Below are 20,940 nucleotides of genomic sequence, written 5' to 3'. Positions count from 1 at the left end.
TCTCTGGACCGCTGGGTGTAGCAAGTACCATAGGGACGAAAAGTTAACACAAAATAAGAACAGGTGCCATGGACTGTGCGGCTGATCCCGGCGGAGGTTCGAGTCCTCCCTCGGGCATGGGTGAGTGTGTTTGTCCTTAGGATAATTTAGGGTAAGTAGTGTGTAAGCTTAGGGACTGATGACCTTAGCAGTTAAGTCCCATAAGATTTCACACACATTTGAACATTTTTGAGAAAAGGTGCAGTGCAGCGTCAAATCAGCCAAAAGACGGACGTTTTAACTAGGGGAAAATAATTAACAGCAATGACAGTAGCGAGTAGAGGTGGTGCAAGCAAGTGATATTGCACTGATCAGAGGTTAACTACCAGACTCACTATATATGTGTCAGGCACTTTTGCGAATAGCAGTGGACCTCCTGCATGTACGTATAAAGGAGTTACACAAAGAAATTATGCAGTTTTATTTTAAGTACTGCACAGACCAGCCATTTCTTCTTCTTCTTCCTCACAAGCGTCTCCTAACCAAACTGCGTGTCTACTGAGTATAGATTCAGTTGTGCGACTGGATTCGTGATTTCCTGTCAGAAGGGTCACAGTTACTAGTAATAGATGGAAAGTCATCGAGTAAAACAGAAGTAATATCCGGCGTTCCCCAAGGAAGTGTTATAGGCCCTCTATTGTTCCTGATCTATGTTAACGACATAGGAGACAATCCAACTAGCCGTCTTACACTGTTTGCAAATGATGCTGTCATTTACCTCCTTATAAAGTCATCAGATGATCAAAACGACTTGCAAAGTGATTTAGATAAGATATCTGTATGATGCGAAAAGTGTCAATTGATACTGAATAAGGAAAAGTGTGAAGTTATTCACATGAGTACTACAAGAAATTAGCTAAATTTCGATTACGCTGTAAGTCATACAAATCTGAAGGCTGTAAATTCAACTAAATACTTAGCGATTACAATTACAAATAACTTAAACTGGAACGATCACATAGATAATATTGTGGGTAGAGCACACTAAAGACTGCGATTCCTTGCCAGAACACTTTGAAGGTGCAACAGGTCTACTGAAGAGACTCCTTATACCGAGTATTGCTGTGCGGTATGGAATCCGCATCAGGTGGACTGACGGATGACATCGAAGAAGTACAAAGAAGGGCAGCTCGTTTTGTATTATCGCGAAACAGGGGAGATAGTGTCACAGACATGATACGTGAATTGGAGTGGAAATCATAAAAAACAAAGAAGCTTTTCATTTCGATGGGATTTCCTCACGAAATTTCAATCACCACTTTTCTCCTCCGATTGTGAAAACTTTCTGTTGGCACCCACCTACATAGGGAGAAATGATCATCAAGATTAAATATGAGAAATCAGCTCTCTCACAGAAAAATTTAAGAGTTCGTTTTCCCCGCGTGCCGTTCGAGAGTGGAACGGTAGAGAGACAGCTTGAAGGTGGTTCATTGAACCCTCTGCCAGGCACTTTATTGTGAATAGCAGAGTAATCACGTAGCTGTAGATGTAGGATTATTTACGGCTAGCTCTGCTTCTCCGCCCTCAGTCACCATCTTCTTCTGTCTTGAATTTCCTTAACTTTCATATTCCTTATTCCCGCTGCCTCCTCGGTGAGTTGGTATCCTTCGCAGTATTCTATTTGATATCATCCCTTCACACATCCTATTCAAATGGCAAAACTACTGAGCTGTTTTTGTAGGATATCGTCACAGAGATTATTATCTGTTTTCATTCTTTGTCGAATTACGTCATTTCTTGTTTCATCCATCCTAGCACAGCTTGAGCGTCCTCTTAAGTACTCAATTTCAGTGGCGAGCAGTTTATTCTTATGTTACGTATTTTTATTTATGGCCGTACGCATTTCGAGCTTTCATTCATGTTCAGTTTGGCATAAAACGTGTTTAATCTTCAATTACAACGTCGCCCAAGCCATCTATTCCAATTTGGATGCTGCAGCTGCTCTTTGGCCAATACACTTTGTGAGGTATGTTTAATTTTCTATTCTGCTAGTTGTTGCCCCAGTTTTTGGCAATTTTTCTTTGCGTCTTGCCCGACAACAGTGCAGTATCGGCCATGTTGCCGCCTAATATGTTTCTTTATAGGCTTACAGGTTCGAAATCTAGTGCTGAAGTCAGTTTACTGAATACAGTAAATAATTTTCAGTTTTTGCATGAGTAAAAAATTGAAATTACTTAGTATGACTGTAGTGAGTATCGACAGGTTATACCTATCGAATATTACAGGAAATATAGGATATTTCTACGATAATATTGGAAGCTGAAGAACTTACGAATATCAAATTTCATACAGAAGAATTACCATTACATGTTTTACTTACACAGTTAACAAATCAGACATACTGGAGTGACATTTCTAATGAATAAATGTAGAACAGTTGACTTACATGATCCAGAGCTACTATGTGTGTTGGATAGGCTCAAATCTTAGTGATAATGAAAATATATGGCCTTTCATTAATTTGTAGTATTACTTTAGATGACTGTACTTGGAGTATGGTTATATGACATTTTTGAACAGCTCTGTTCGCTCATGTAGGATGTCATTAGCGCATGCAGATTTTTGGAATAAATTTCAATTCTCCAGGTAAAGTGGACCGTGTTGTGTGTCTATGCTCATTTTCAACTACATGTAAGAAAAATGTGGTTTTGTTTACGTTTTTCAAACGAAGAGCATCCATGTTTTCACGAAAACGTATTTTGAAATTTCTTCCAGCTTGGGCAATGTATATCTTTGAACATGAATTGTAATTGAGGTTGTATATTTCTGATCGGTTGTATGGTCTGCTATTATTTTTAATGATACTGATAGCTTTAACCTTTTTCGTTGTATAAAAACTGATATTTCTTCCTTGAAAAATATTTACTGCTTAATATAACAATTTTCCTAAAAATTATATCTTTACGTACTTGGTGTTAGCTGTGATGAGATGGTGTTTAGCGTTGGTTTGTCTTTATTGTTCGTCGTTTGGAAATTTATTTTAATATTTACCTAATCCTTTAAATTTAGACTCTAGCCATTATTGCAAGAATTTGCTTTAATGATAACGGTTTCTAAGCGGATTTTGTGCATTCTGTTGAGCATTTCCCCGTCAAAAACTAATCCAAACTTATACAGCTGCCCATGATGTGGCGAAAGAACTGTAACACTGAAACAAAGTAGAAGATTGGACCGACCTCAACCAATCGTATTTATATTATCCATTTCACGGCTGCGATGTAGTGGTTGTTATACTTCATCACGAGTATTTCGTAGGATTCAACCACTGTAATTTTGTTTTTATAGTCGGAGGATTTCACTAACGATTTATAATTGATAAAAAAACAGAGCAAAACACTTCAACAGTGTGGAACTCAACAATGCGTTAAGAAAAATGATGCTCATGAGATCGTGTCCGCAGCTCGTAGTCTACGGGCTAGCGTTGATGCCTCTGGACCACGGAGTCTCGGGTTCGGTTACCGGCCGGTTCGGGATTTTCTCTGCCCCTGGACTGGGTGTCTGTGTTTTCACCATCTCCTCATCATCATCATCATTTTTGAGGGTGTCTAGATTGAATTGTGAAAAGAAAATGGGCTGTGTAGAAATTGGGACTTTGTATGGGCGCTGATGATCGCACAGTTGAGCGCCCCACAAACCAGACACCATCATCATGAGATCGTCGACACTCAGCTCTTATGATTCAAACACTAGACCAATAGAGTATTTGCTGCGTACGCGAAACAAAATGAAACAAAACACGTTTGACTATTGGTGATTAAACCTGTATCTGCTTGCGTCATACACACTCAATGCAAAACTGCCCTCGCTTGGTGCTACCTACGTACATATGCAGGAGAAGTCAATAACGGCTGTATGCGCAAATGTCGGATGTATGGGATTTGATGTTTTATCGCAATATGAATAAACAACGTGACCTACAGCTCTCCAGGCGGTTGTCGGTCGTTCACGTATCTTTATTAATATCGCTCATCGATGGCAGAAGACGCCTCCTCACTTATTTACCATTCGCTCCTCTTGCATTACGCGCATGAGAGTGTTACGAAGCTTTTATAAGGCTCGATGTAAACGAGCAAGTAACAGCCGCGCATGATAGTTGCGTTAGATATAGTTTCAGTGCACACACGGCGACGTCATGGTGATAATGGCGTAGTTCCGCTGGACTGGAAGGTAACTACACTACTGGCCATTAAAATTGCTACACCAGAAAGAAGAGCAGATGATAAACGAGTATTCATTGGGTAAATATAATATACTAGAACTGATATGTGATTACGTTTTCACGGAATTTGGATGCTTAGGTCCTCAGAAATCAGTACCGAGAACAACGGCCCCGTAATAACGGCCTTGATATGCCTGGGCATTGAGTCAAACAAAGCTTGGACGGCGTGTACAGGTACAGCGTCCTTTGCAACTTCAACACGATACCACAGTTCATTAAGAGTGGTGACTGCAGTACTGTGACGAGTCATTGACCAGACGTTTCCAATTGGTGAGAGATCCGGAGAATGTGCTGGCCAGGGCAACAATCGAACATTTTCTGTATCCAGAAAGGCCCGTATGGGACCTGCAATATGTGGTCTTGCATTATCCTGCTGTAATGTAGGGTTTCGCAGGGATCGAATAAAGGGTAGAGCCACAGGTCGTACCACATCTGAATTGTAACGTCCACTGTTCAAAGTGCGGTCAATGCGAATAAGAGGTGATCGAGAAGTGTACCCAATGGCAGCCCATACCATCACGCCGGGTGATACGTCACTATGGCGATGACGAATACACGCTTCCAATGTGCATTCATTGCGATGTCGTCAAACACGGATGCGACCATCATGATGCTGTAAACAGAACCTGAGTTCATCCGAAAAAATGACGTTTTGCCATTCGTGCACCCAGATTCATCGTTGAGCACTGCATCGCACGCACTCCTGTCTGTGATGCAGCGTCAAGGGTAACCGCGGCCATAGATTCCACGCTGATAGTCCATGCTACTGCAACCGTCGTCGAAGTGTTTGTGCAGAGGGTTGTTGTCTTGCTGTTGACTCAGGGATCGAGACGTGGCTGTTCGATCCTTTGCATCCATGCGGGTAAGATGCCTGTTATCTCGACTGCTAGTGATACGAGGCCATTGGGATCCAGCAAGGCGTTCCGTATTAGCCTCTTGAAGCCACCGATTCTATATTCTGCTGACAGTCATTGGATCTCGACCAATGCGGGCAGCAATGTCGCGATACGATAAACCGCAATCGCGATAGGCTTCGATCCGTCCTTCATCAAAGTCGGAAACGTAGTGGTACGTTTTCTCCTCCTTACACGAGCCATCACAACAACGTTTCGCCAGACAACGCTAGTCAACTGCTGTTTGTGTGTGAGAAATCGGTTGGAAACTTTCCTCAAGTCAGCACGTTGTAGGTGTCGCCACCGGCGCCAACCTTGTGTGAAAACTCTGAAAAGCTGTTCATTTGCATATCACAGCATCTTCTTCCTGTCTGTTAAATTTTGAGTCTGTAAGACGTTATCTTCGTGGTGTAGCAATTTTAATGACCAGTAGTGTAGTATGACGAAGGCAGGATACAATGTTAGCTTATTTCGTTTCCGAATACATAAAGAAAATCAATACAAGGCTTTCAGAAGTTCACAGCATCTGAAAGGAGGGTTCGTGATACTGTTTACAGATTTAAAAGTAGACAGAAGTATCGTTTTCCAGTAAACCTCTCAAAGATCTTCTCGCACATGGGAAACCATGCGACTCTCTCCTTAATCTTATCAAGGTACTCATTGCGAGACTATATCCAAATTTCAGGGTATTTCGTCACCTCTCCAGTAAACAATTTCAATCCACTTACATTCACGACAGACTGAAGGAGACTTCTGCACCGCCTAATTCTACATCTGCATCTACATGAACATAGATACTCCGCAAGCCATAATAAGGTGCGCGGCGGAGGGTACCCTGTACCACTACTTGTCATTTCCCCTCCTGTTCCACTCGCAAATAGAACGAGAGAAAGACGACCATCTGTATGCCTCCGTATGAGCCCTAATTTCTCATATCTTATCTTCGTGGTCTTTACATGTGTTGTATGTTGGCAGCAGTAGAATTGTTCGGCATTCAGTTTCAGATGTCTGATCTCTAACTTTTCTCAATAGTGTTTCTCGAAAAGAAAGTTGCCTTCCCTCGAGGGATTCCCATTTGAGTTCCCTAAGCAACACGTAACATTTGTATTTCGAACCTACCGGTAACAAATCAGGCATCCCTCCTGTGAATTGCTTGGATAAGTATCCTTAAAAAAAACTGTGTGTGAAATCTTAAGGGACTTAACAGCTAAGGTCATCAGTCCCTAAGCTCACACACTACTTAACCTAAATTATCCTAAGGACAAACACACATATCCATGCCCGAGGGAGGACTCGAACCTCCGCCGGGCCCAGCCGCACAGTCCATGACTGCAGCGCCTGAGACAGCTCGGCTAATCCCGCGCGGCTTCTCTTCCTTCAATCCGACCTGGTATGGATCCCAAACACTCGAGCAGTACTCAATAATAGGTCGCACCAGCGTCCTATATGCGGTCTCCTTTACAAGTGAACTACTCTTTCCCAAAATTCTCTCAATAAGCCAAAGCAGACCATTTTCCTTCCCTACCACAGTTCTCACGTGGTCGCTCCACCTCATATCGCTTTTTAGAGTTAGGCCCAGGTATTTAAACGACTTGACTGCGTCAAGCTGGACGCTAGTAATACTGTATCTGAACATTACATGTTTGTTCTTCCTATTCATCCGCATTAACTTACATTTTTCCACATTTACGGCTAGCTGCCATTCATCACACCAACTAGACATTTTGTTTCATTCGTCTTGTTCCTCCTACTGTCACTCAACTTCGACACCTTAACGTACGCCACGGCATCATCAGCAAAGCAACCGCAGACTGCTGACCACCCTGTCCACCAATTCATTTATGTACACAGAGATCGACAGCTCTCTTACCACACTTGCCTGGGGAACTGCCCACGTTACCCTAGCCTCCGATGAATACTCGCTTTCGAGGACAACATACGGGGTTCTATTATTCAAGAAGTCTTCGAGCCACGCAGATATCTGTGAACTTATTCCTTATGCTCGTATCTGTGTTAATAGCCTGTATGGGGCACCGTGTCAAATACTTTCTGGAAATCTCGAAATATGGAATCTGTCTGTTGCCCTTCATCCATACTTTTCAGTACATCATGTGAGGCCCACCCAGTTAGCCGAGCTTTGTAACGCACGGCTTTCCGGAGTGGGAAGGAGCGCCTGGTTCCCGGCACAAATCCACAAATTGTATCGAGGTCCGGTGAGCCGGCTAGTTTGTGGACGGCTTTTAGGCGGTTTTCCATCCGCCTCGGCGAATGCGGGCTGGTTCCCCTTATTCCGCCTCAGGTACACTATGCCAGCGACTGCAGCGCAAACAAGTTCTCCACGCGCGCGTACACCCCCATTACTCTACCACGCGAACATAGGGGTTACACTCGTCCGTTGTGAGACGTTCCGTGGGGTGGGGGTGTGTGGGGGGGGGGGGGGGGGGGGCTCCACCGCACAGGAGCTCTGGGTTCGATGTGGGGCGGCGGAGGGGTGAAGTGGGCTGCAGGAGTCGTCGTGGGTTTGTGGACCACTGCGGCAGCGGCGGGGACGGAGCCGCTCTGTTGTTTCTAGGTCCCCGGTTAACATACAATACAATATCATGTCAGAAAAGGAGAAGCTGAGTTTCGCACGAGCGATGCTTTCTGAAGCCATGCTGATTCGGCAGCAGAATCGTTCGGCAGTCAGCTTCAAATGCTTGTGCTCTAAATTTTCTCAATAGTTTCCCGAAAAAAAAAGCGCCACCTTCCGTCCAGGGATTCCCTATTGAGTTCCCGAAGCACCTCTGTAACACTTATGTTTTTTTTCGAACCTTCCGGTAACAAATCCAGCACTGCTGTTTCGCAGTGAGTTGCTGTTTCGCAGTGAGTTGACAGCTTCTCTCTCATAGTGTAAGTGGCTGCATTACTTCACATGTATTGATACAAAGCGCGAAGAAATGGTACAGAGAACTCGTGATAATAAATCGCTCGTACGTATCGAGTCCAAGATGATCGACCGAATATTTCCAAACGCAGAAGCAGAAATATTTTTATGAATAATCATATAGAGGACAAATTTTATTTTCCTTCATCTTAGAATAATAATAAGATGGCTGGAGTCGGTCCTGGCACCACAGCATCTCAGGGCGAGTAAATCATTCATGACCCTGGCGTTCGCATTCAAAGACAGAAAATGTTTATGATTACGTCTGTTGGTGAGTATGTAACAGATAAGTTCGGATTAGATATCCTTTTTTAAAAAAATAGGAAAAAAGAAAACTTTTGTATTGGTGAAAAATCTTCTCCTGTTCAGTCGCTGTGTGGCTTTCAAGCAATATTTTTCGTCAAAAAGTAGTCGTTTCGTTGCGTGTAACAGTGAAACTGGATTTGTATTACAATGGGAAACCATATGTCACTCGAGAATGAGGAGTGCTAGTTCGGCAAGGTTCCCACGAGAGCTTCTGTGAAGTTTGGAAGGTAGGAGACGAGGTACTGACAGAATTGAAGCTATGAGGACAGGGCGTGAGTCGTGCTTTGGTAGCTCAGTTGGTTGAGCACTTGCCCTCGAAAGGCAAAGGTCCCGAGTTAGAGTCTCGGTCCGGCACACAGTTTTAATCTGCCAGGAAATTTCATATGTCACTCTTCAACACAGTCGAAACTTCGTTTCCTAAATGAAAGGTGAAAATAAAGGAATACCTATTTTGTTATAGGTGCCGACGTTCAACAGTTTCCGAGGAAATGGCAGACAGAGTTTTGATTAGGAACGACTTTGGATGGGAATTTCATTGTCTAGAGTAGAACTGCCTTCAGCGATGAGTCCCTCGCCGAACTGAGCCTCTTCGACCAGCGAAGATCTGTCTGGAGACGCCCCGGAAAGTGGTGAGGTTCTGCTCTGTATGTAACCCTCCAGAGGGAAAAACGAGAAGTTATGGCCTAGGGAGACTTTTCATTTCATAACATAACCCCTATGGTTGTCATCTGCAACACTCTTACAGCACAGAGGCATGTCTACGACACTCTTCTAGCGGAGAGATATGTCTACGATATCCTACGCGCCATTTTGTTGCTCTTCAAGGCAAGTCGTCGTGAGCTTACCTTACAGGAAGATAATACGGGCGAGCACGCGGCAAGGATTTCTGCTGATTCGTGCTTGCCAAAAGCTGTCTAGGCCAGCAAGATTTCCAGATTTTTTCCACAGTTGAGAACGTATAGAGAATTATGGGCAGAGCCCTCCATCAAGCTCTGGATTTTGACAATTTAACGCCGTCAGTCGGACATAATTAGACTCGATATCGTTCAGGACACGAAACAAATCTATGAATGCTAAGCCGAGTAGCTGCTTGCATAAGGTTCAGAAGTTAATCAAGGCGTTATTGAGTTGCTCCATTTGTGCAGCCCCTGCTCTTGAATAAATCAATCACTTTTTCTGGTAATGTAATCTTTTTTTTGTCTGTACATGTACGTCTCATGTACCGATATACGTCCCATTCAAATGGTTCCTTCGTGATGCGTCCTTCTTTTGTGTCTTAGGGTGTATTATAGTGTGTTAGTTGAGTGTATACCAGTGTGTTCCTTGGAAAAATTATTAACTGCCATTTTCCTGATAATGTTTAGTTCTGTCTGAGTATCCTGCTTCATAAGTGCCACATTGATCGCCTGAGTACTGAGCTATGAATAGCATGCCTAAACAAAAAATACATCAGTCGTTGTTGGTTTCCTATGAAGTTTAAGCGCTTATTATCTCGCCTTGAAACTGAAGTCTTACTGTTTTATGGAAGATACGACCTTATTTACAGCATGACGAAATTTACCTCTTGCCTCGCACACGCAGTTCCTTACAGCTTTCTTTTTTCTTGCGATGTGTATTTTGTAAAATTTTAAAATGCGTCACAACGAATCAATTAATTAATGAACCTATACTCAAAAGGAACAAATAATAAATAGACGAATCCACAATTAATGTAAAAATTAAATGAATATAAATATAGGAGTGATTATCGGTGGCTCTGAGCACTATGCCACTGAACTTCTGAGGCCATCAGTCGCCTAGAACTTAGAACTAATTAAACCTAACTAACCTAAGGACATCACACACATCCATGCCTGAGGCAGGATTCGAACCTGCGACCGTAGCGGTCGCTCGGTTCCAGACTGTAGCGCCTAGAACCGCACTGCCACTCCGGCCGGCGAGTGATTGTGCATGCCATATTTGATATGCCAGTGCACACCCAGAATTGGGAAAATGAGTTGATTAGATAGTCAATTTGCAGCCCAAAATTTGCCACTGTTTGAAAAACCATGTTGGCGCTGTAGAGTGGGCAGAAGCATTCCTTACCTTGTAGGCCCCCAGATCCTGCACCACGCACGCCATTATGCCCTCTCGCCCCACTGGCACCGTCGCATTCGTGATGGCCTCCGCGAACTTCGGCCCATCTGCGAAGGAAGAGCAGATTACTTAACACACTCACAATAAAACTTTGTACTAATGAAAACATTATTCTGAAAAATAGTCGCTGACGTCTCTGTCTATATAAAGACGGTGTTCATATGGGTGCGTTCGAGCGCGCGCTCATCTCTCTCTCTCTCTCTCTCTCTCTCTCTCTCTCTCTCTCTCTCTCTGTGTGTGTGTGTGTGTGTGTGTGTGTGTGTGTGTGTGTGTGTGTGTGTGTGTGTGTGTGTGTGTGCGTGTGTATTTATGTTTAAATGAAAGTGGCCATGTATGGAACTCGTGGATCAGTTTTAGCCAAACTGACTATCCAGTTAAGAATACTATGTGGGCAAGATACCCGAGCACCTCTCACTACTACTTTAGACCACCTTGTTGTTATTCTTGTGTCATGTTTGATCCCTTGGATTTTTGGCACGGTGTATTGAGCCTTCAGCTGCTACCGACGTATATACGTGTGCACAATCCGCGTGACTCCAGTGAATAAGACTTATATGTGCTACAGAAACTAAGCGAGCCAATGCAACTTGCGCGGTCATACGGTGTCGCTTGTTGCGTTGCAAGCTGTTTGCAGTGACAAAAGCCTTCTGTTGTTCAAGTGTGTTACATCCTAAATAAGTCGTTTTGGCATAAACACTTTCATCCTATGCGATTGCACGAGTAGCTTTGATATTAGACATTTTAATTTTTACTGGCGCGAAGTGTGACATAAGTGTCACTGAAAACTAACTGGGGAATACATGCAATATTGCGACAACAATTACGGAGTCTTATTTCGGAAGACAGTGTACGCCATATGTTGACAGTTGGTACAAAAAGACCATATCTCTCCGCCTACTTGTTGAGATAATAACAAATGCACTAACAAGTCTACGTGTGCAGTGGTCACATGAGAAATGTTATTTGTAGTGTGTGTTTGTGAAACTTAGCTCGACGCACGTCGTATAAAAGGTTCCTAGCGGCAAGAATACTTCAGTCGCTGAATTTCATGTGTCTCATTCCTGAGTTTTCAGACAAATACCAAAGAACCGATATCATCTGGAGGACGTCATCCTTCAGACGAGAGAAATTCATTGCGGAATTAAAAGAAAAATATTTTCTAAGACCTTTTCAATCTTATATAAAACATAACCGACCTGTAAGAAGGAGCATTGTATGAAGGAATACTATGATGTAGGACTGTGTGTTTTCCTTCTTTCGGGAAAAAATTATTACATTGAAAAACATTTGGGTAAAGTAAAAAATAAGGAATATTTGGTGGGTTTTACTTCTTAATCACTGGTTGGCGAGACTACAGAGTGAATCACCTGAAAACTGCAGCCATCTTATAATGTGAATGGTCCAAGACATTGAAACGAGATATTCAGCAAATGATGGCCGACATAGGGTACGTAGTCTGTATGAGTAATAAACATATCTTTTCAGTCACCCAAGGTACCGAAGCAAATATACAGGTGATTATAATTAAACTTTCAAACAGCTGTAGAAATAACACCACTGTTCAGCATGACGTCTAATTGCAACGGAATACTATCGGGGAAGGGGGAAAACGTATGGCAGATTAAAAATAAATAGTTAGAAATTGTAGCAGTAGATGACGTTATAGGCATCACAATTTAACAGTGAATTTACAGTGAAATCCAGTTATTTAGCTGCTCACAGGCATTGATAAATATCAGTGGCGAAGGTTGAAAATGTGTGCGCCGACAGGGACTCGAGTTCGGGATCTCCTGCTTACAAGACAGACGCTCAACCAGTCTGAACTACCGAGGACACAGATGAGAGCGACTGCAAGGAGTTATGTCTGGCACGCTCCCCATGATACCCATATTCCCAATTTACTGTCCACACACTACATTTGTAGGGCCCCTGCCCTCTATACTCATTACTCGTGGCAGTCAGTCTACCGATTCCCGTAAGAATTCGGGCAATGTGAGTGCATGCGCACTGAATAAGATCATTGGCCCTTAAGCCTTATCTATATTAAGATGGTATCTGTTCTTTCGCAAAAGTCGGAAAGAACAGATAACATCTTCGTACTTCTAATAATTTCCGGGTATGCAGCCGGATCCCGTCGACATTCTGCCACGATATTTCGGCCCAGAGACGTCCGGCCATCATCAGGTGAGTACACAACTACTGAAGAGCCCAGGTGCAGTCGCGGTATTTATGCCGATTCTCGCGCACGTGTATCGTGGCAGAATGTCGACGGGATCCTGCTGCATACCCGGAAATTATTAGAAGAACAAATACGCCGGGAAAATTTCAGAAGTAACATCTTCGTATATCATAATTTAATATTGGTCGACTTCAAATGACAAATGAATCATACAACAATGCCTAAGGTGTACGTTTGACGTTAAAAAGCTTTACTGTTCAGCTTGTATGGGTGTACAGATGTGATACTGTTAGTTACGTAAGCCCATCCACCACGGCCAGGTCATGTCACATCGGATGGAAAAAATCGGTTTTTAATTGTCCTGAGGCAAAAAACCGCATAAAAAGCATCAAACACATGTTTTTATTTGTCCTGAGGACAAAAACCGCATAAAAGGCATCATTCAAAATCGAATCGGTTTATTAATTTCCGTGTGACTGGCGCAAAACATGTTCAATATGCTGTCCACTGTTTTCTGCAACAAGTTGAAATCGAGAAACAACAGGTTCCACAACTGATCGAAGTGTTTCTGAGGTCACGTTCAGAATGTGTTGCACAATGCGTGCCTTCGATGCAGCTAAGTTTGCAATCGGAACACAGAACGCCTTTCAGATAGCCCCACAACCAGAAGTCACAGGGATGAAGGTCAGGTGATCGGGACGGCCAGGCTGTATGGAAATGGCGGCTGATGAATCTATCATTTCCGAAAAGGCACTTCAGCAACTGCTTAATTGGATTTTCAATGTGCGGAGGTAGGCCGTCTTGCATAAAAATGATCCTATCAACATATGCACGCTTTTGGAGCGGTAGAATGACGTGGTTGCGTAAAAGACATTCATAACGCTTGCCATTGACAGTATAGGTAACAGTACCGTAAGCACTCGTCTCTTCGAGAAAATATGCCCCCATGATAAATGATGGCGTAAATCCGAACCACATAGTGACCTTATCAGAACGAAGAGGTACTGGTTAATTTGCGTGTGGATTTTCCCTTGCCCATATGCGATAATTGTGTGTATTGACATTCCTGTCAGATGGATGTGGGCTTTGTCTGTCCACAAAATCTTCCACGGCCAATCATTGCACACTTCCACGGGAGGAAGAAATTCTAAAGCAAAGGTCTCTATTTCTGGCAGGTCAGCAGGAAGCAACTAGTGCACATGGGTAATCCTGAACGGAAAGTAAAGGAGGAAGTTTCGTAGGATTTGACGCACCATGCTCACGGGTATATCCAATGTTCGGGTGATTCTCCGTGCACCACACGTTTGCACACCACCACTCGTCTCCTCCTGCATTGCTCGGACCACTGTTTCCATTGAAGTCGAATCAATTCGTTTCCTCCCTCTACCAAGTTGCACGCGAAAAGAATCCGTCTTTTCGAATTTCCGAATCATTTTCTCCAGACCCACGGCAGTTATCGGACCAACGCCTTTATTCAAACCATTCAGTGTCCGGAACTTCTGCAGAGCCACTTGGACACAGTCATGATTCTTGTAATACAGCTTTACCAGCAGAGCGCGATCCTGCATTGAGACAGTTATGGCGAACGTCGCAGACGCGAAAGTAGGAAAAGCCGTGTACCCGGCATGTTTATACCAATTGCAATGGGTCGTGCGCATGGTAGGCGTTTTCATTTACGTTTTCTAACACATAAAACGCCATCATTGATCAATTTTCACTCTATTTTGTGTCTTCTGCCATACGTTTTCCCCCTTCTCCGATAATATTCCGTTGCATTCTGACCAGTAGTGTTATTTCTACAGTGGTTTCAAAGTTTAACTTTAATTACTCGTATAATCGCCGTGTTTACCTCTAAATGAAACTGTCTTGTCACCGCCAGACACCACGCTTGCTAGGTGGTAGCCTTTAAATCGGCCGCGGTCCGTTAGTATACGTCAGACCCGCGTGTCGCCACTATCAGTGATTGCAGACCGAGCGCCGTCACACGGCAGGTCTAGAGAGACTTCCTAGCACTCGCCCCAGTTGTACAGCCGACTTTGCTAGCGATGGTTCACTGACTTCTACGCTCTCATTTGCCGAGACGATAGTTAGCACAGCCTGCAGCTACTGTATTTGCTACGACCTAGCAAGGCGCCTGTATCCGTACTATTGATATGGTAAAACATGTACCGTCAAGAGCGACGTTCGTCATTAATGGATTAAAGTTAAGTATTCCACCAGCTACGTCCGTTTTTCTCATTTCTAATTCCCTTGTCATGTTCCAGACCTTACGCCAGCCTGCGTGAGCTAAAACACGTGCATTTCGGCCTCCTGTAGTAACGGTGTTGGCTCTTTTGCCAACCACAACTGAAACATTACACTTGTTAAAGGCATTCGAAAGCTCTCGAAGAGACAAATACAGCGATACAATGCTCGGTAATGTTAGCATTGGAACTTTTCGTAAACGTATCTGGGAAACCGGAATCTGCTATTGCAACGCAACCACGGGCAAGTGGAACTCTTTCCTGCTAAGCTCTGTTGATGTATGAAGCAAGGGCATAGGCCTACTTTAGTAAAATGAAAGTATTTATCCCTGGCCATACTTCAAACGACATAGATACTGGGTCAGCTACTATCATTGTAAATTGAACTATGTGCTAACATCTATCAGATCAGAAGGAGCTTCAAATGTATGAACGTACTTATATGTAAGTAAAGTCTCCGACAGTATTTTGAGTTGCCCGTCAAGTAACAGACTCGATATGGAGTCTGAGATACTGCGGCTATTAAGTAATAACAGGTCGTTGCGGCTCCGACTACGCCGTAAGCAGTGAATAGAGAACCTGCATACAGGCGTAGAGTGTCCACAGGTGAAATCCCAGTGACCGGCTGATCGGTTGCAAAGCCATATTCCTTCTGTAGGTTTCCTTAGATTCGTATGTTCGCAGTGCTTTCCTTGTTGTAACATTGTTTTCAAGCAATCGCTGCCATGTATTCAAGTTATCATCGGATTTGTTAAGCAGTCTGTATGTGCACACCTTGGTCAGACGGCAGGTTGTAACTAATAGATTTGACACCTTTGTCCGTAAAGTATGAGATTTTATTTGACAAGGGGACCTCATGGAGTGGGCCTCTTCGATTTTGCTTTATAGCTGTAAACTCAGTGACCACATGTCAAGGTACGAAAACGAATTTCGGACTCCGCCATCATCCGTCCCTGTGTTTCGCAACAAAATGGGCGAAACACGGCAGCCACAGCGGCGTTGCCTACTCTCTCTCTGTCTCTCTGTCTGTCTGTGCGTGTGTGTGTGTGTGTGTGTGTGTGTGTGTGTGTGTGTGTGTGTGTGTGTGTGTGTACAGTAAGTGACTACAATTGCTTTCGGCTGGCACGACCCTAACTAAGACAATACAGTTTACACGACCTTTATTTTGCATTTATGTTTGCTGGCTTCACTAACTCACAACCGAATTATCACGTTTCAACCCCAAGGCACGGTTCTCACTGCGCACATGTGGTATGAGATACTACCCATTTGAATAAAGGTCGCGCAACATGTCGCCAGTCTGTGCGGTTCTCTCGCCTCCCCTGCGGCAATACAATATGTTACAAAATACGCGGTGCTATTCCAGACGAGATTTGCTATGCGACAAGCAGCAAAGCAGCACGCGTCACGTTTCTGTTCCAGTGTCACTTGCAATCACGAGCTCGTCTGTAGACAACATTACTGTGGCTTACCATTATTTAATGCTGAACAATCTGAAAATGGAAAGAAAGTGCTGGCTGCAACTGTACAGTGCTATAAACATCAAAAAATGTTCGGCTGTGGTTTCTCGTGTGGCCTCTCAACACGAAGACAAGTTCCACAAATGCTACAGATTAAGTCCAGATAGTTTTCACTTTTTGGAGCAACTGGTATCAGTTGCTCAGAAAAGCAGGACACAGATTTTCGACTTGCTATTACTCCTGTTAAGAAGCTACTCATTACAACAAGGTTAAGTTGGCAAAAGCTTGTGAATGCTGTTACAAAAGGCCATGGTGTTTTATTTAATACAGTACGTATATTAATAATAATTAGAAGTTAATAAAGTTAGTTTAGTATTTATACTACAGGTAAACTTCGCAAAGAAGTGTGTGATTCAGATTGAGGAGTCTTCTGAAGAAACGTTTCTAGATTTGAAGTGCGATCAGTCACCATCGATGGTGTAGCAGTGCATGATGAATTCTAGGTAGACGTAGACAATATGTTTGGAAAAAAAAGAAACAGAAGGTTCCTGTGATGATAAGTAAAATGCTGATGCGTCCTTCTCAGCTTCATCCAGCTGCTCATTCAAAAGTAACAGCTTTCAGATCTCTTTCACACGTGTCAAGTTTACTGAATTCATTCTATCAGATCAACAACTGGGCGAGGGTAAACTTTTTATTCATTGACTATCCGCCTTGCGGACATAATGGTTTTAACTAAGAATGTTTTATGATTATATGCAGCTGATGATGTAGCTACAAGACATGAAACTTGTAGTGCCTTAATAAAGTTGGTTTAAATACAGCTGCTTGAGGAGTTCTTGCTACAAAACGTTATACGACATTGTATACTGCGTACAGTGGACGAACACATGGGCGGCGATGGCTGTTTCTATCAGATAACAGTGCACTCTGTCACAAAACAGCGTAATGGGAGGCAATCGTTTATGGACAATAGCTTTCCTGAAACGGACTGGACTGCCCAGAGTCCAGACCTGAACGCAACGAAACACATTTGGGATGAGTCAGAACGTCGACTGAGCTCCAGATCTCAGAGTTCGGCATAATTATCTTCTCTCGTTCCAATTCTTGAGAAAGAATGGGCTGCCATTTCGCCACAGTCAGTAAGAAACCTTATTAAAAATGTCTGCTGAAGACATCGAGCTCTCATAAAAGCGAAATGTGAACTCACCCCATTTTACTTTTGATTAGATAGTGAAGTCGATTCAGCGCCTCTGTTCCATCAAGAATAGATTAAGAGAATCTGCGTTCCCCTCGATATAATCTAGTTTTCCGAGAATGTCGTTACTATATCTTTAACGACTGACTAGGTGAAAGTGGCGCATCTTTTACGTGATTCTCCCTGCATAGAACGAGAGTCTGTGACGGTAACAATTAAGCGCAGCAGTGCCGAGTGCTAGAGCGATCCCATCTCCGCGGACACTTCCGCGTGGAACATTTCATCGAGCATGCGCTGTTACATGCACTTAAAGGGTTAATAATACAAGGGGTGTTCAGTAAGGAATGCAAAATATTTTTCTCTCTTCCAGTTTCGGTTGAAAAAATACGTAATTTGTCGTGAAACATCGTGGAATATTCATGCTTCACCCCCTGTCATTTCATGAAGTTCCGATGGTGGCGGCGCTATTTGTAGCATTCAAAATGGCGTCTTTTTACAAATACGCTTTCCAGGCAGATTTCTATCATTGAGTCTCCTTTGGCGGAAAACCAAATCATCGCAGATATTACTAGGCGCCTACAGAATGTCTACGGACATCTGGCCATGAACAAAAGCACGGGGAGTCGTTGAGCGAGGCGTCATCATCGCAGCGAGATAGGTCAAAACTATCCGAATTCAGGCGTGCCGACCGGCTGCAATGTTGGGACGTGCGGACACTCTCATTCGAAGTGGCCGACGGATCAAAATGAAACATCTCGCCGCACAACTGGGCATCTCGTTAGTAGTGCTGACACACTCGTCGACCAGTTGGAGTACCCAAAGGCTCGAGTCATGTGCGTAACAGAAAACCATAAAGAACTACGAAGGACCACGTGTGCGGAATTTCTTGCTCATTACGATTCTGATCGTGACTATTTTTTGCCCAGTACCGCCGCAGACGATGAGATATGGGTTCATCACTTCGAACCGGAAACGAAACGGCAAACGTTGTAATCGCGCCACACCGTCTCTCCTCGCAAGTAAAATTTGAAAGCTACCCCTCAGCCGGTTAATTCATAGCGACGGTCTTCTGGCACTCTGAAGAGGTTATTCAGTTTGATTTCCTCTCTCGGTTCAACGATTGACTTTAAAGTGTATTGTGCTACCCTCAGCAAATTGAAGTAAGGGATTTAGCGCATTCGTTGCCACTGAAAGGCAAATTGAATTTCTCCATGACGGCGCAAGGCCCAATACAAGTTTGTGTACAGGGGTGGAGATCACATAACTTCAATGAGCTGTACTTCATCTGCCCTACATCCCGGATCTCACACCTTCCGACATCCACTTATTTGTCCCAGTGAAGGATAACCCGGGCGCTGTGGCCGAGCGGGTTTAATCACTTCAGTCTGGAACCGCGCTGGTACCACGGTCGCAGGTTCGACTCCTGCCTCGGGCCTGGATGTGTGTGACGTCCTTAGTTAGGTTTAAGTAGTTCTAAATCTAGGAGACTGAGGACCTCAGATGTTAAGTCTCATAGTGCTTGGAGCCATTTTTTTAAAGTGAAGTATGTACTTAGTAGGAAGCAGTACGTGGATAATGGGGAAGCTATTGATGCAGCAAAAAATTGTTCAAATGCCTCTGAGCACTATGGGACTTGACTTCTGAGGTCATCAGTCTCCTAGAACTTAGAACTACTTAAACCTAACTAATCTAAGGACATCACACACATCCATGCCCGAAGGAGGATTTGAACCTGCGATCGTAGCTGTCGAGCGGTTCCAGACTATAGCACCTAGAACTGCTCGGCCATTGCGGCCGACTATTGATGTAGCAAGACTTTGGCTCTGACGTCAACCAGTAGAGTGGTACCGTGAGGACAGGTAGGCCTTCCCAGTATGATGGCTTAAGGCAGTGGCATTGAACGTAATTTATATTGAAAAATAGAGTTTTATAGCCAGAAGAGTAGGTAATTATGTGGTCTACTGGAATCACAAATAAAACCAACCTGCTTAGAGAGGAAAATATGTTGCGTTACTTATTAAACACCCCTCGTAGTACTGAAGCCACAACAGCGGCCTCAAACTCTGTCAGGTAGTTATAGTCAGACTAAGAACGACACACCGAATACTTCCTGTGTGAAATCTCCTCGATCTAATTTTGGAGGCTGTGCATACATGCGTCGGTGACGAGGACACGCCAGCTATGCCGCATGCTGCAACTACTCTGCACGCTGAATAATCGCTACGGTCACCGGGATGACACCGCGGAAGCCCCTCCGACTGCCGCGCGTCCGCTCTGCGCACTTTGCCGCTACTCTATTCGCGATGCAGACGTCAGCGGCCCGCGCTGTCAGCGGCAGCGGCTGCCAGTAAATCTGCGCACGCCCGCGTCACTGGCCGGCCCTTCTCTGTCCTGACGCACGCGTCCCGATTTTTAATGAAATGTCCGCCGCTGCCGACGCGCCGACCACTTCATTACGGCTGCGCACGCCCTCCCCAGCCAGTACTGACGTGTCGATGTACTTTTTGTCGATTTTAATTATGTGTCGCCACACGCAGTTCACGCGCGCTTCACACTGCTCTGTTTTGGCTAAATCGGCTGCAATATTAACACCACACGGGACCGAGAGTTAGAGTGAAACACTTTTAGTTGCAGTTGTTTATTCGTTCCATACGCTCAGATTGGTTCCAATGAACCCAGAAGCCAAAGTAGTTTCTTATAAAATCATACATCTGCTGACAACAAGCAGTTACCTTGTGCACACCTATACCAAATTTTGTATTGCGATCTACCTCACCTTATGGAGCAGGTCTCTTTTGTGTTCGTTACGTATCATATTCCGACTTTTCAGATAAGTTTAGGAAATACACTCCAGGAAATGGAAAAAAGAACACATTGACACCGGTGTGGCATGACCCACCATACTTGCTCCGGACACTGCGAGAGGGCTGCACAAGCAATGATCACACGCACGGCACAGCGGACACGCCAGGAACCGCGGTGTTGGCCGTCGAATGGCGCTAGCTGCGCAGCATTTGTGCACCGCCGCCGTCAGTGTCAGCCAGTTTGCCGTGGCATACGGAGCTCCATCGCAGTCTTTAACACTGGTAGCATGCCGCGACAGCGTGGACGTGAACCGTATGTGCAGTTGACGGACTTTGAGCGAGGGCGTATAGTGGGCATGCGGGACGCCGGGTGGACGTACGGCCGAATCGCTCAACACGTGGGGCGTGAGGTCTCCACACGTGGGGCGTGAGGTCTCCACAGTACATCGATGTTGTCGCCAGTGGTCGGCGGAAGGTGCACGGTGCACGTGCCCGTCCACCTGGGACCGGACCGCAGTGACGCACGGCTGCACGCCAAGA

At 44.3% G+C, this 20,940-nt stretch overlaps 1 protein-coding gene across 1 annotated transcript in view; it reads right to left on the bottom strand.

The window, feature by feature from the left end:
• The window catches only part of LOC126266663 (lachesin-like), a 502,722-nt gene that overhangs the window by 236,531 nt on the left and 245,251 nt on the right, over positions 1–20,940 (bottom strand). The window contains exon 2 of the mRNA XM_049971079.1: positions 10,466–10,563. Coding sequence (XP_049827036.1) covers positions 10,466–10,563 — 98 coding nt within the window. The remainder of the gene's footprint in view (positions 1–10,465; positions 10,564–20,940) is intronic.

The sequence above is a fragment of the Schistocerca gregaria genome, chromosome 4, assembly GCF_023897955.1.
Source record: "Schistocerca gregaria isolate iqSchGreg1 chromosome 4, iqSchGreg1.2, whole genome shotgun sequence".
In the NCBI taxonomy this organism is placed as follows: domain Eukaryota; kingdom Metazoa; phylum Arthropoda; class Insecta; order Orthoptera; family Acrididae; genus Schistocerca; species Schistocerca gregaria.
The sequence above is the reverse complement of the archived record's forward strand: the minus strand, read 5'-3'. Positions and strand labels throughout refer to the sequence as shown.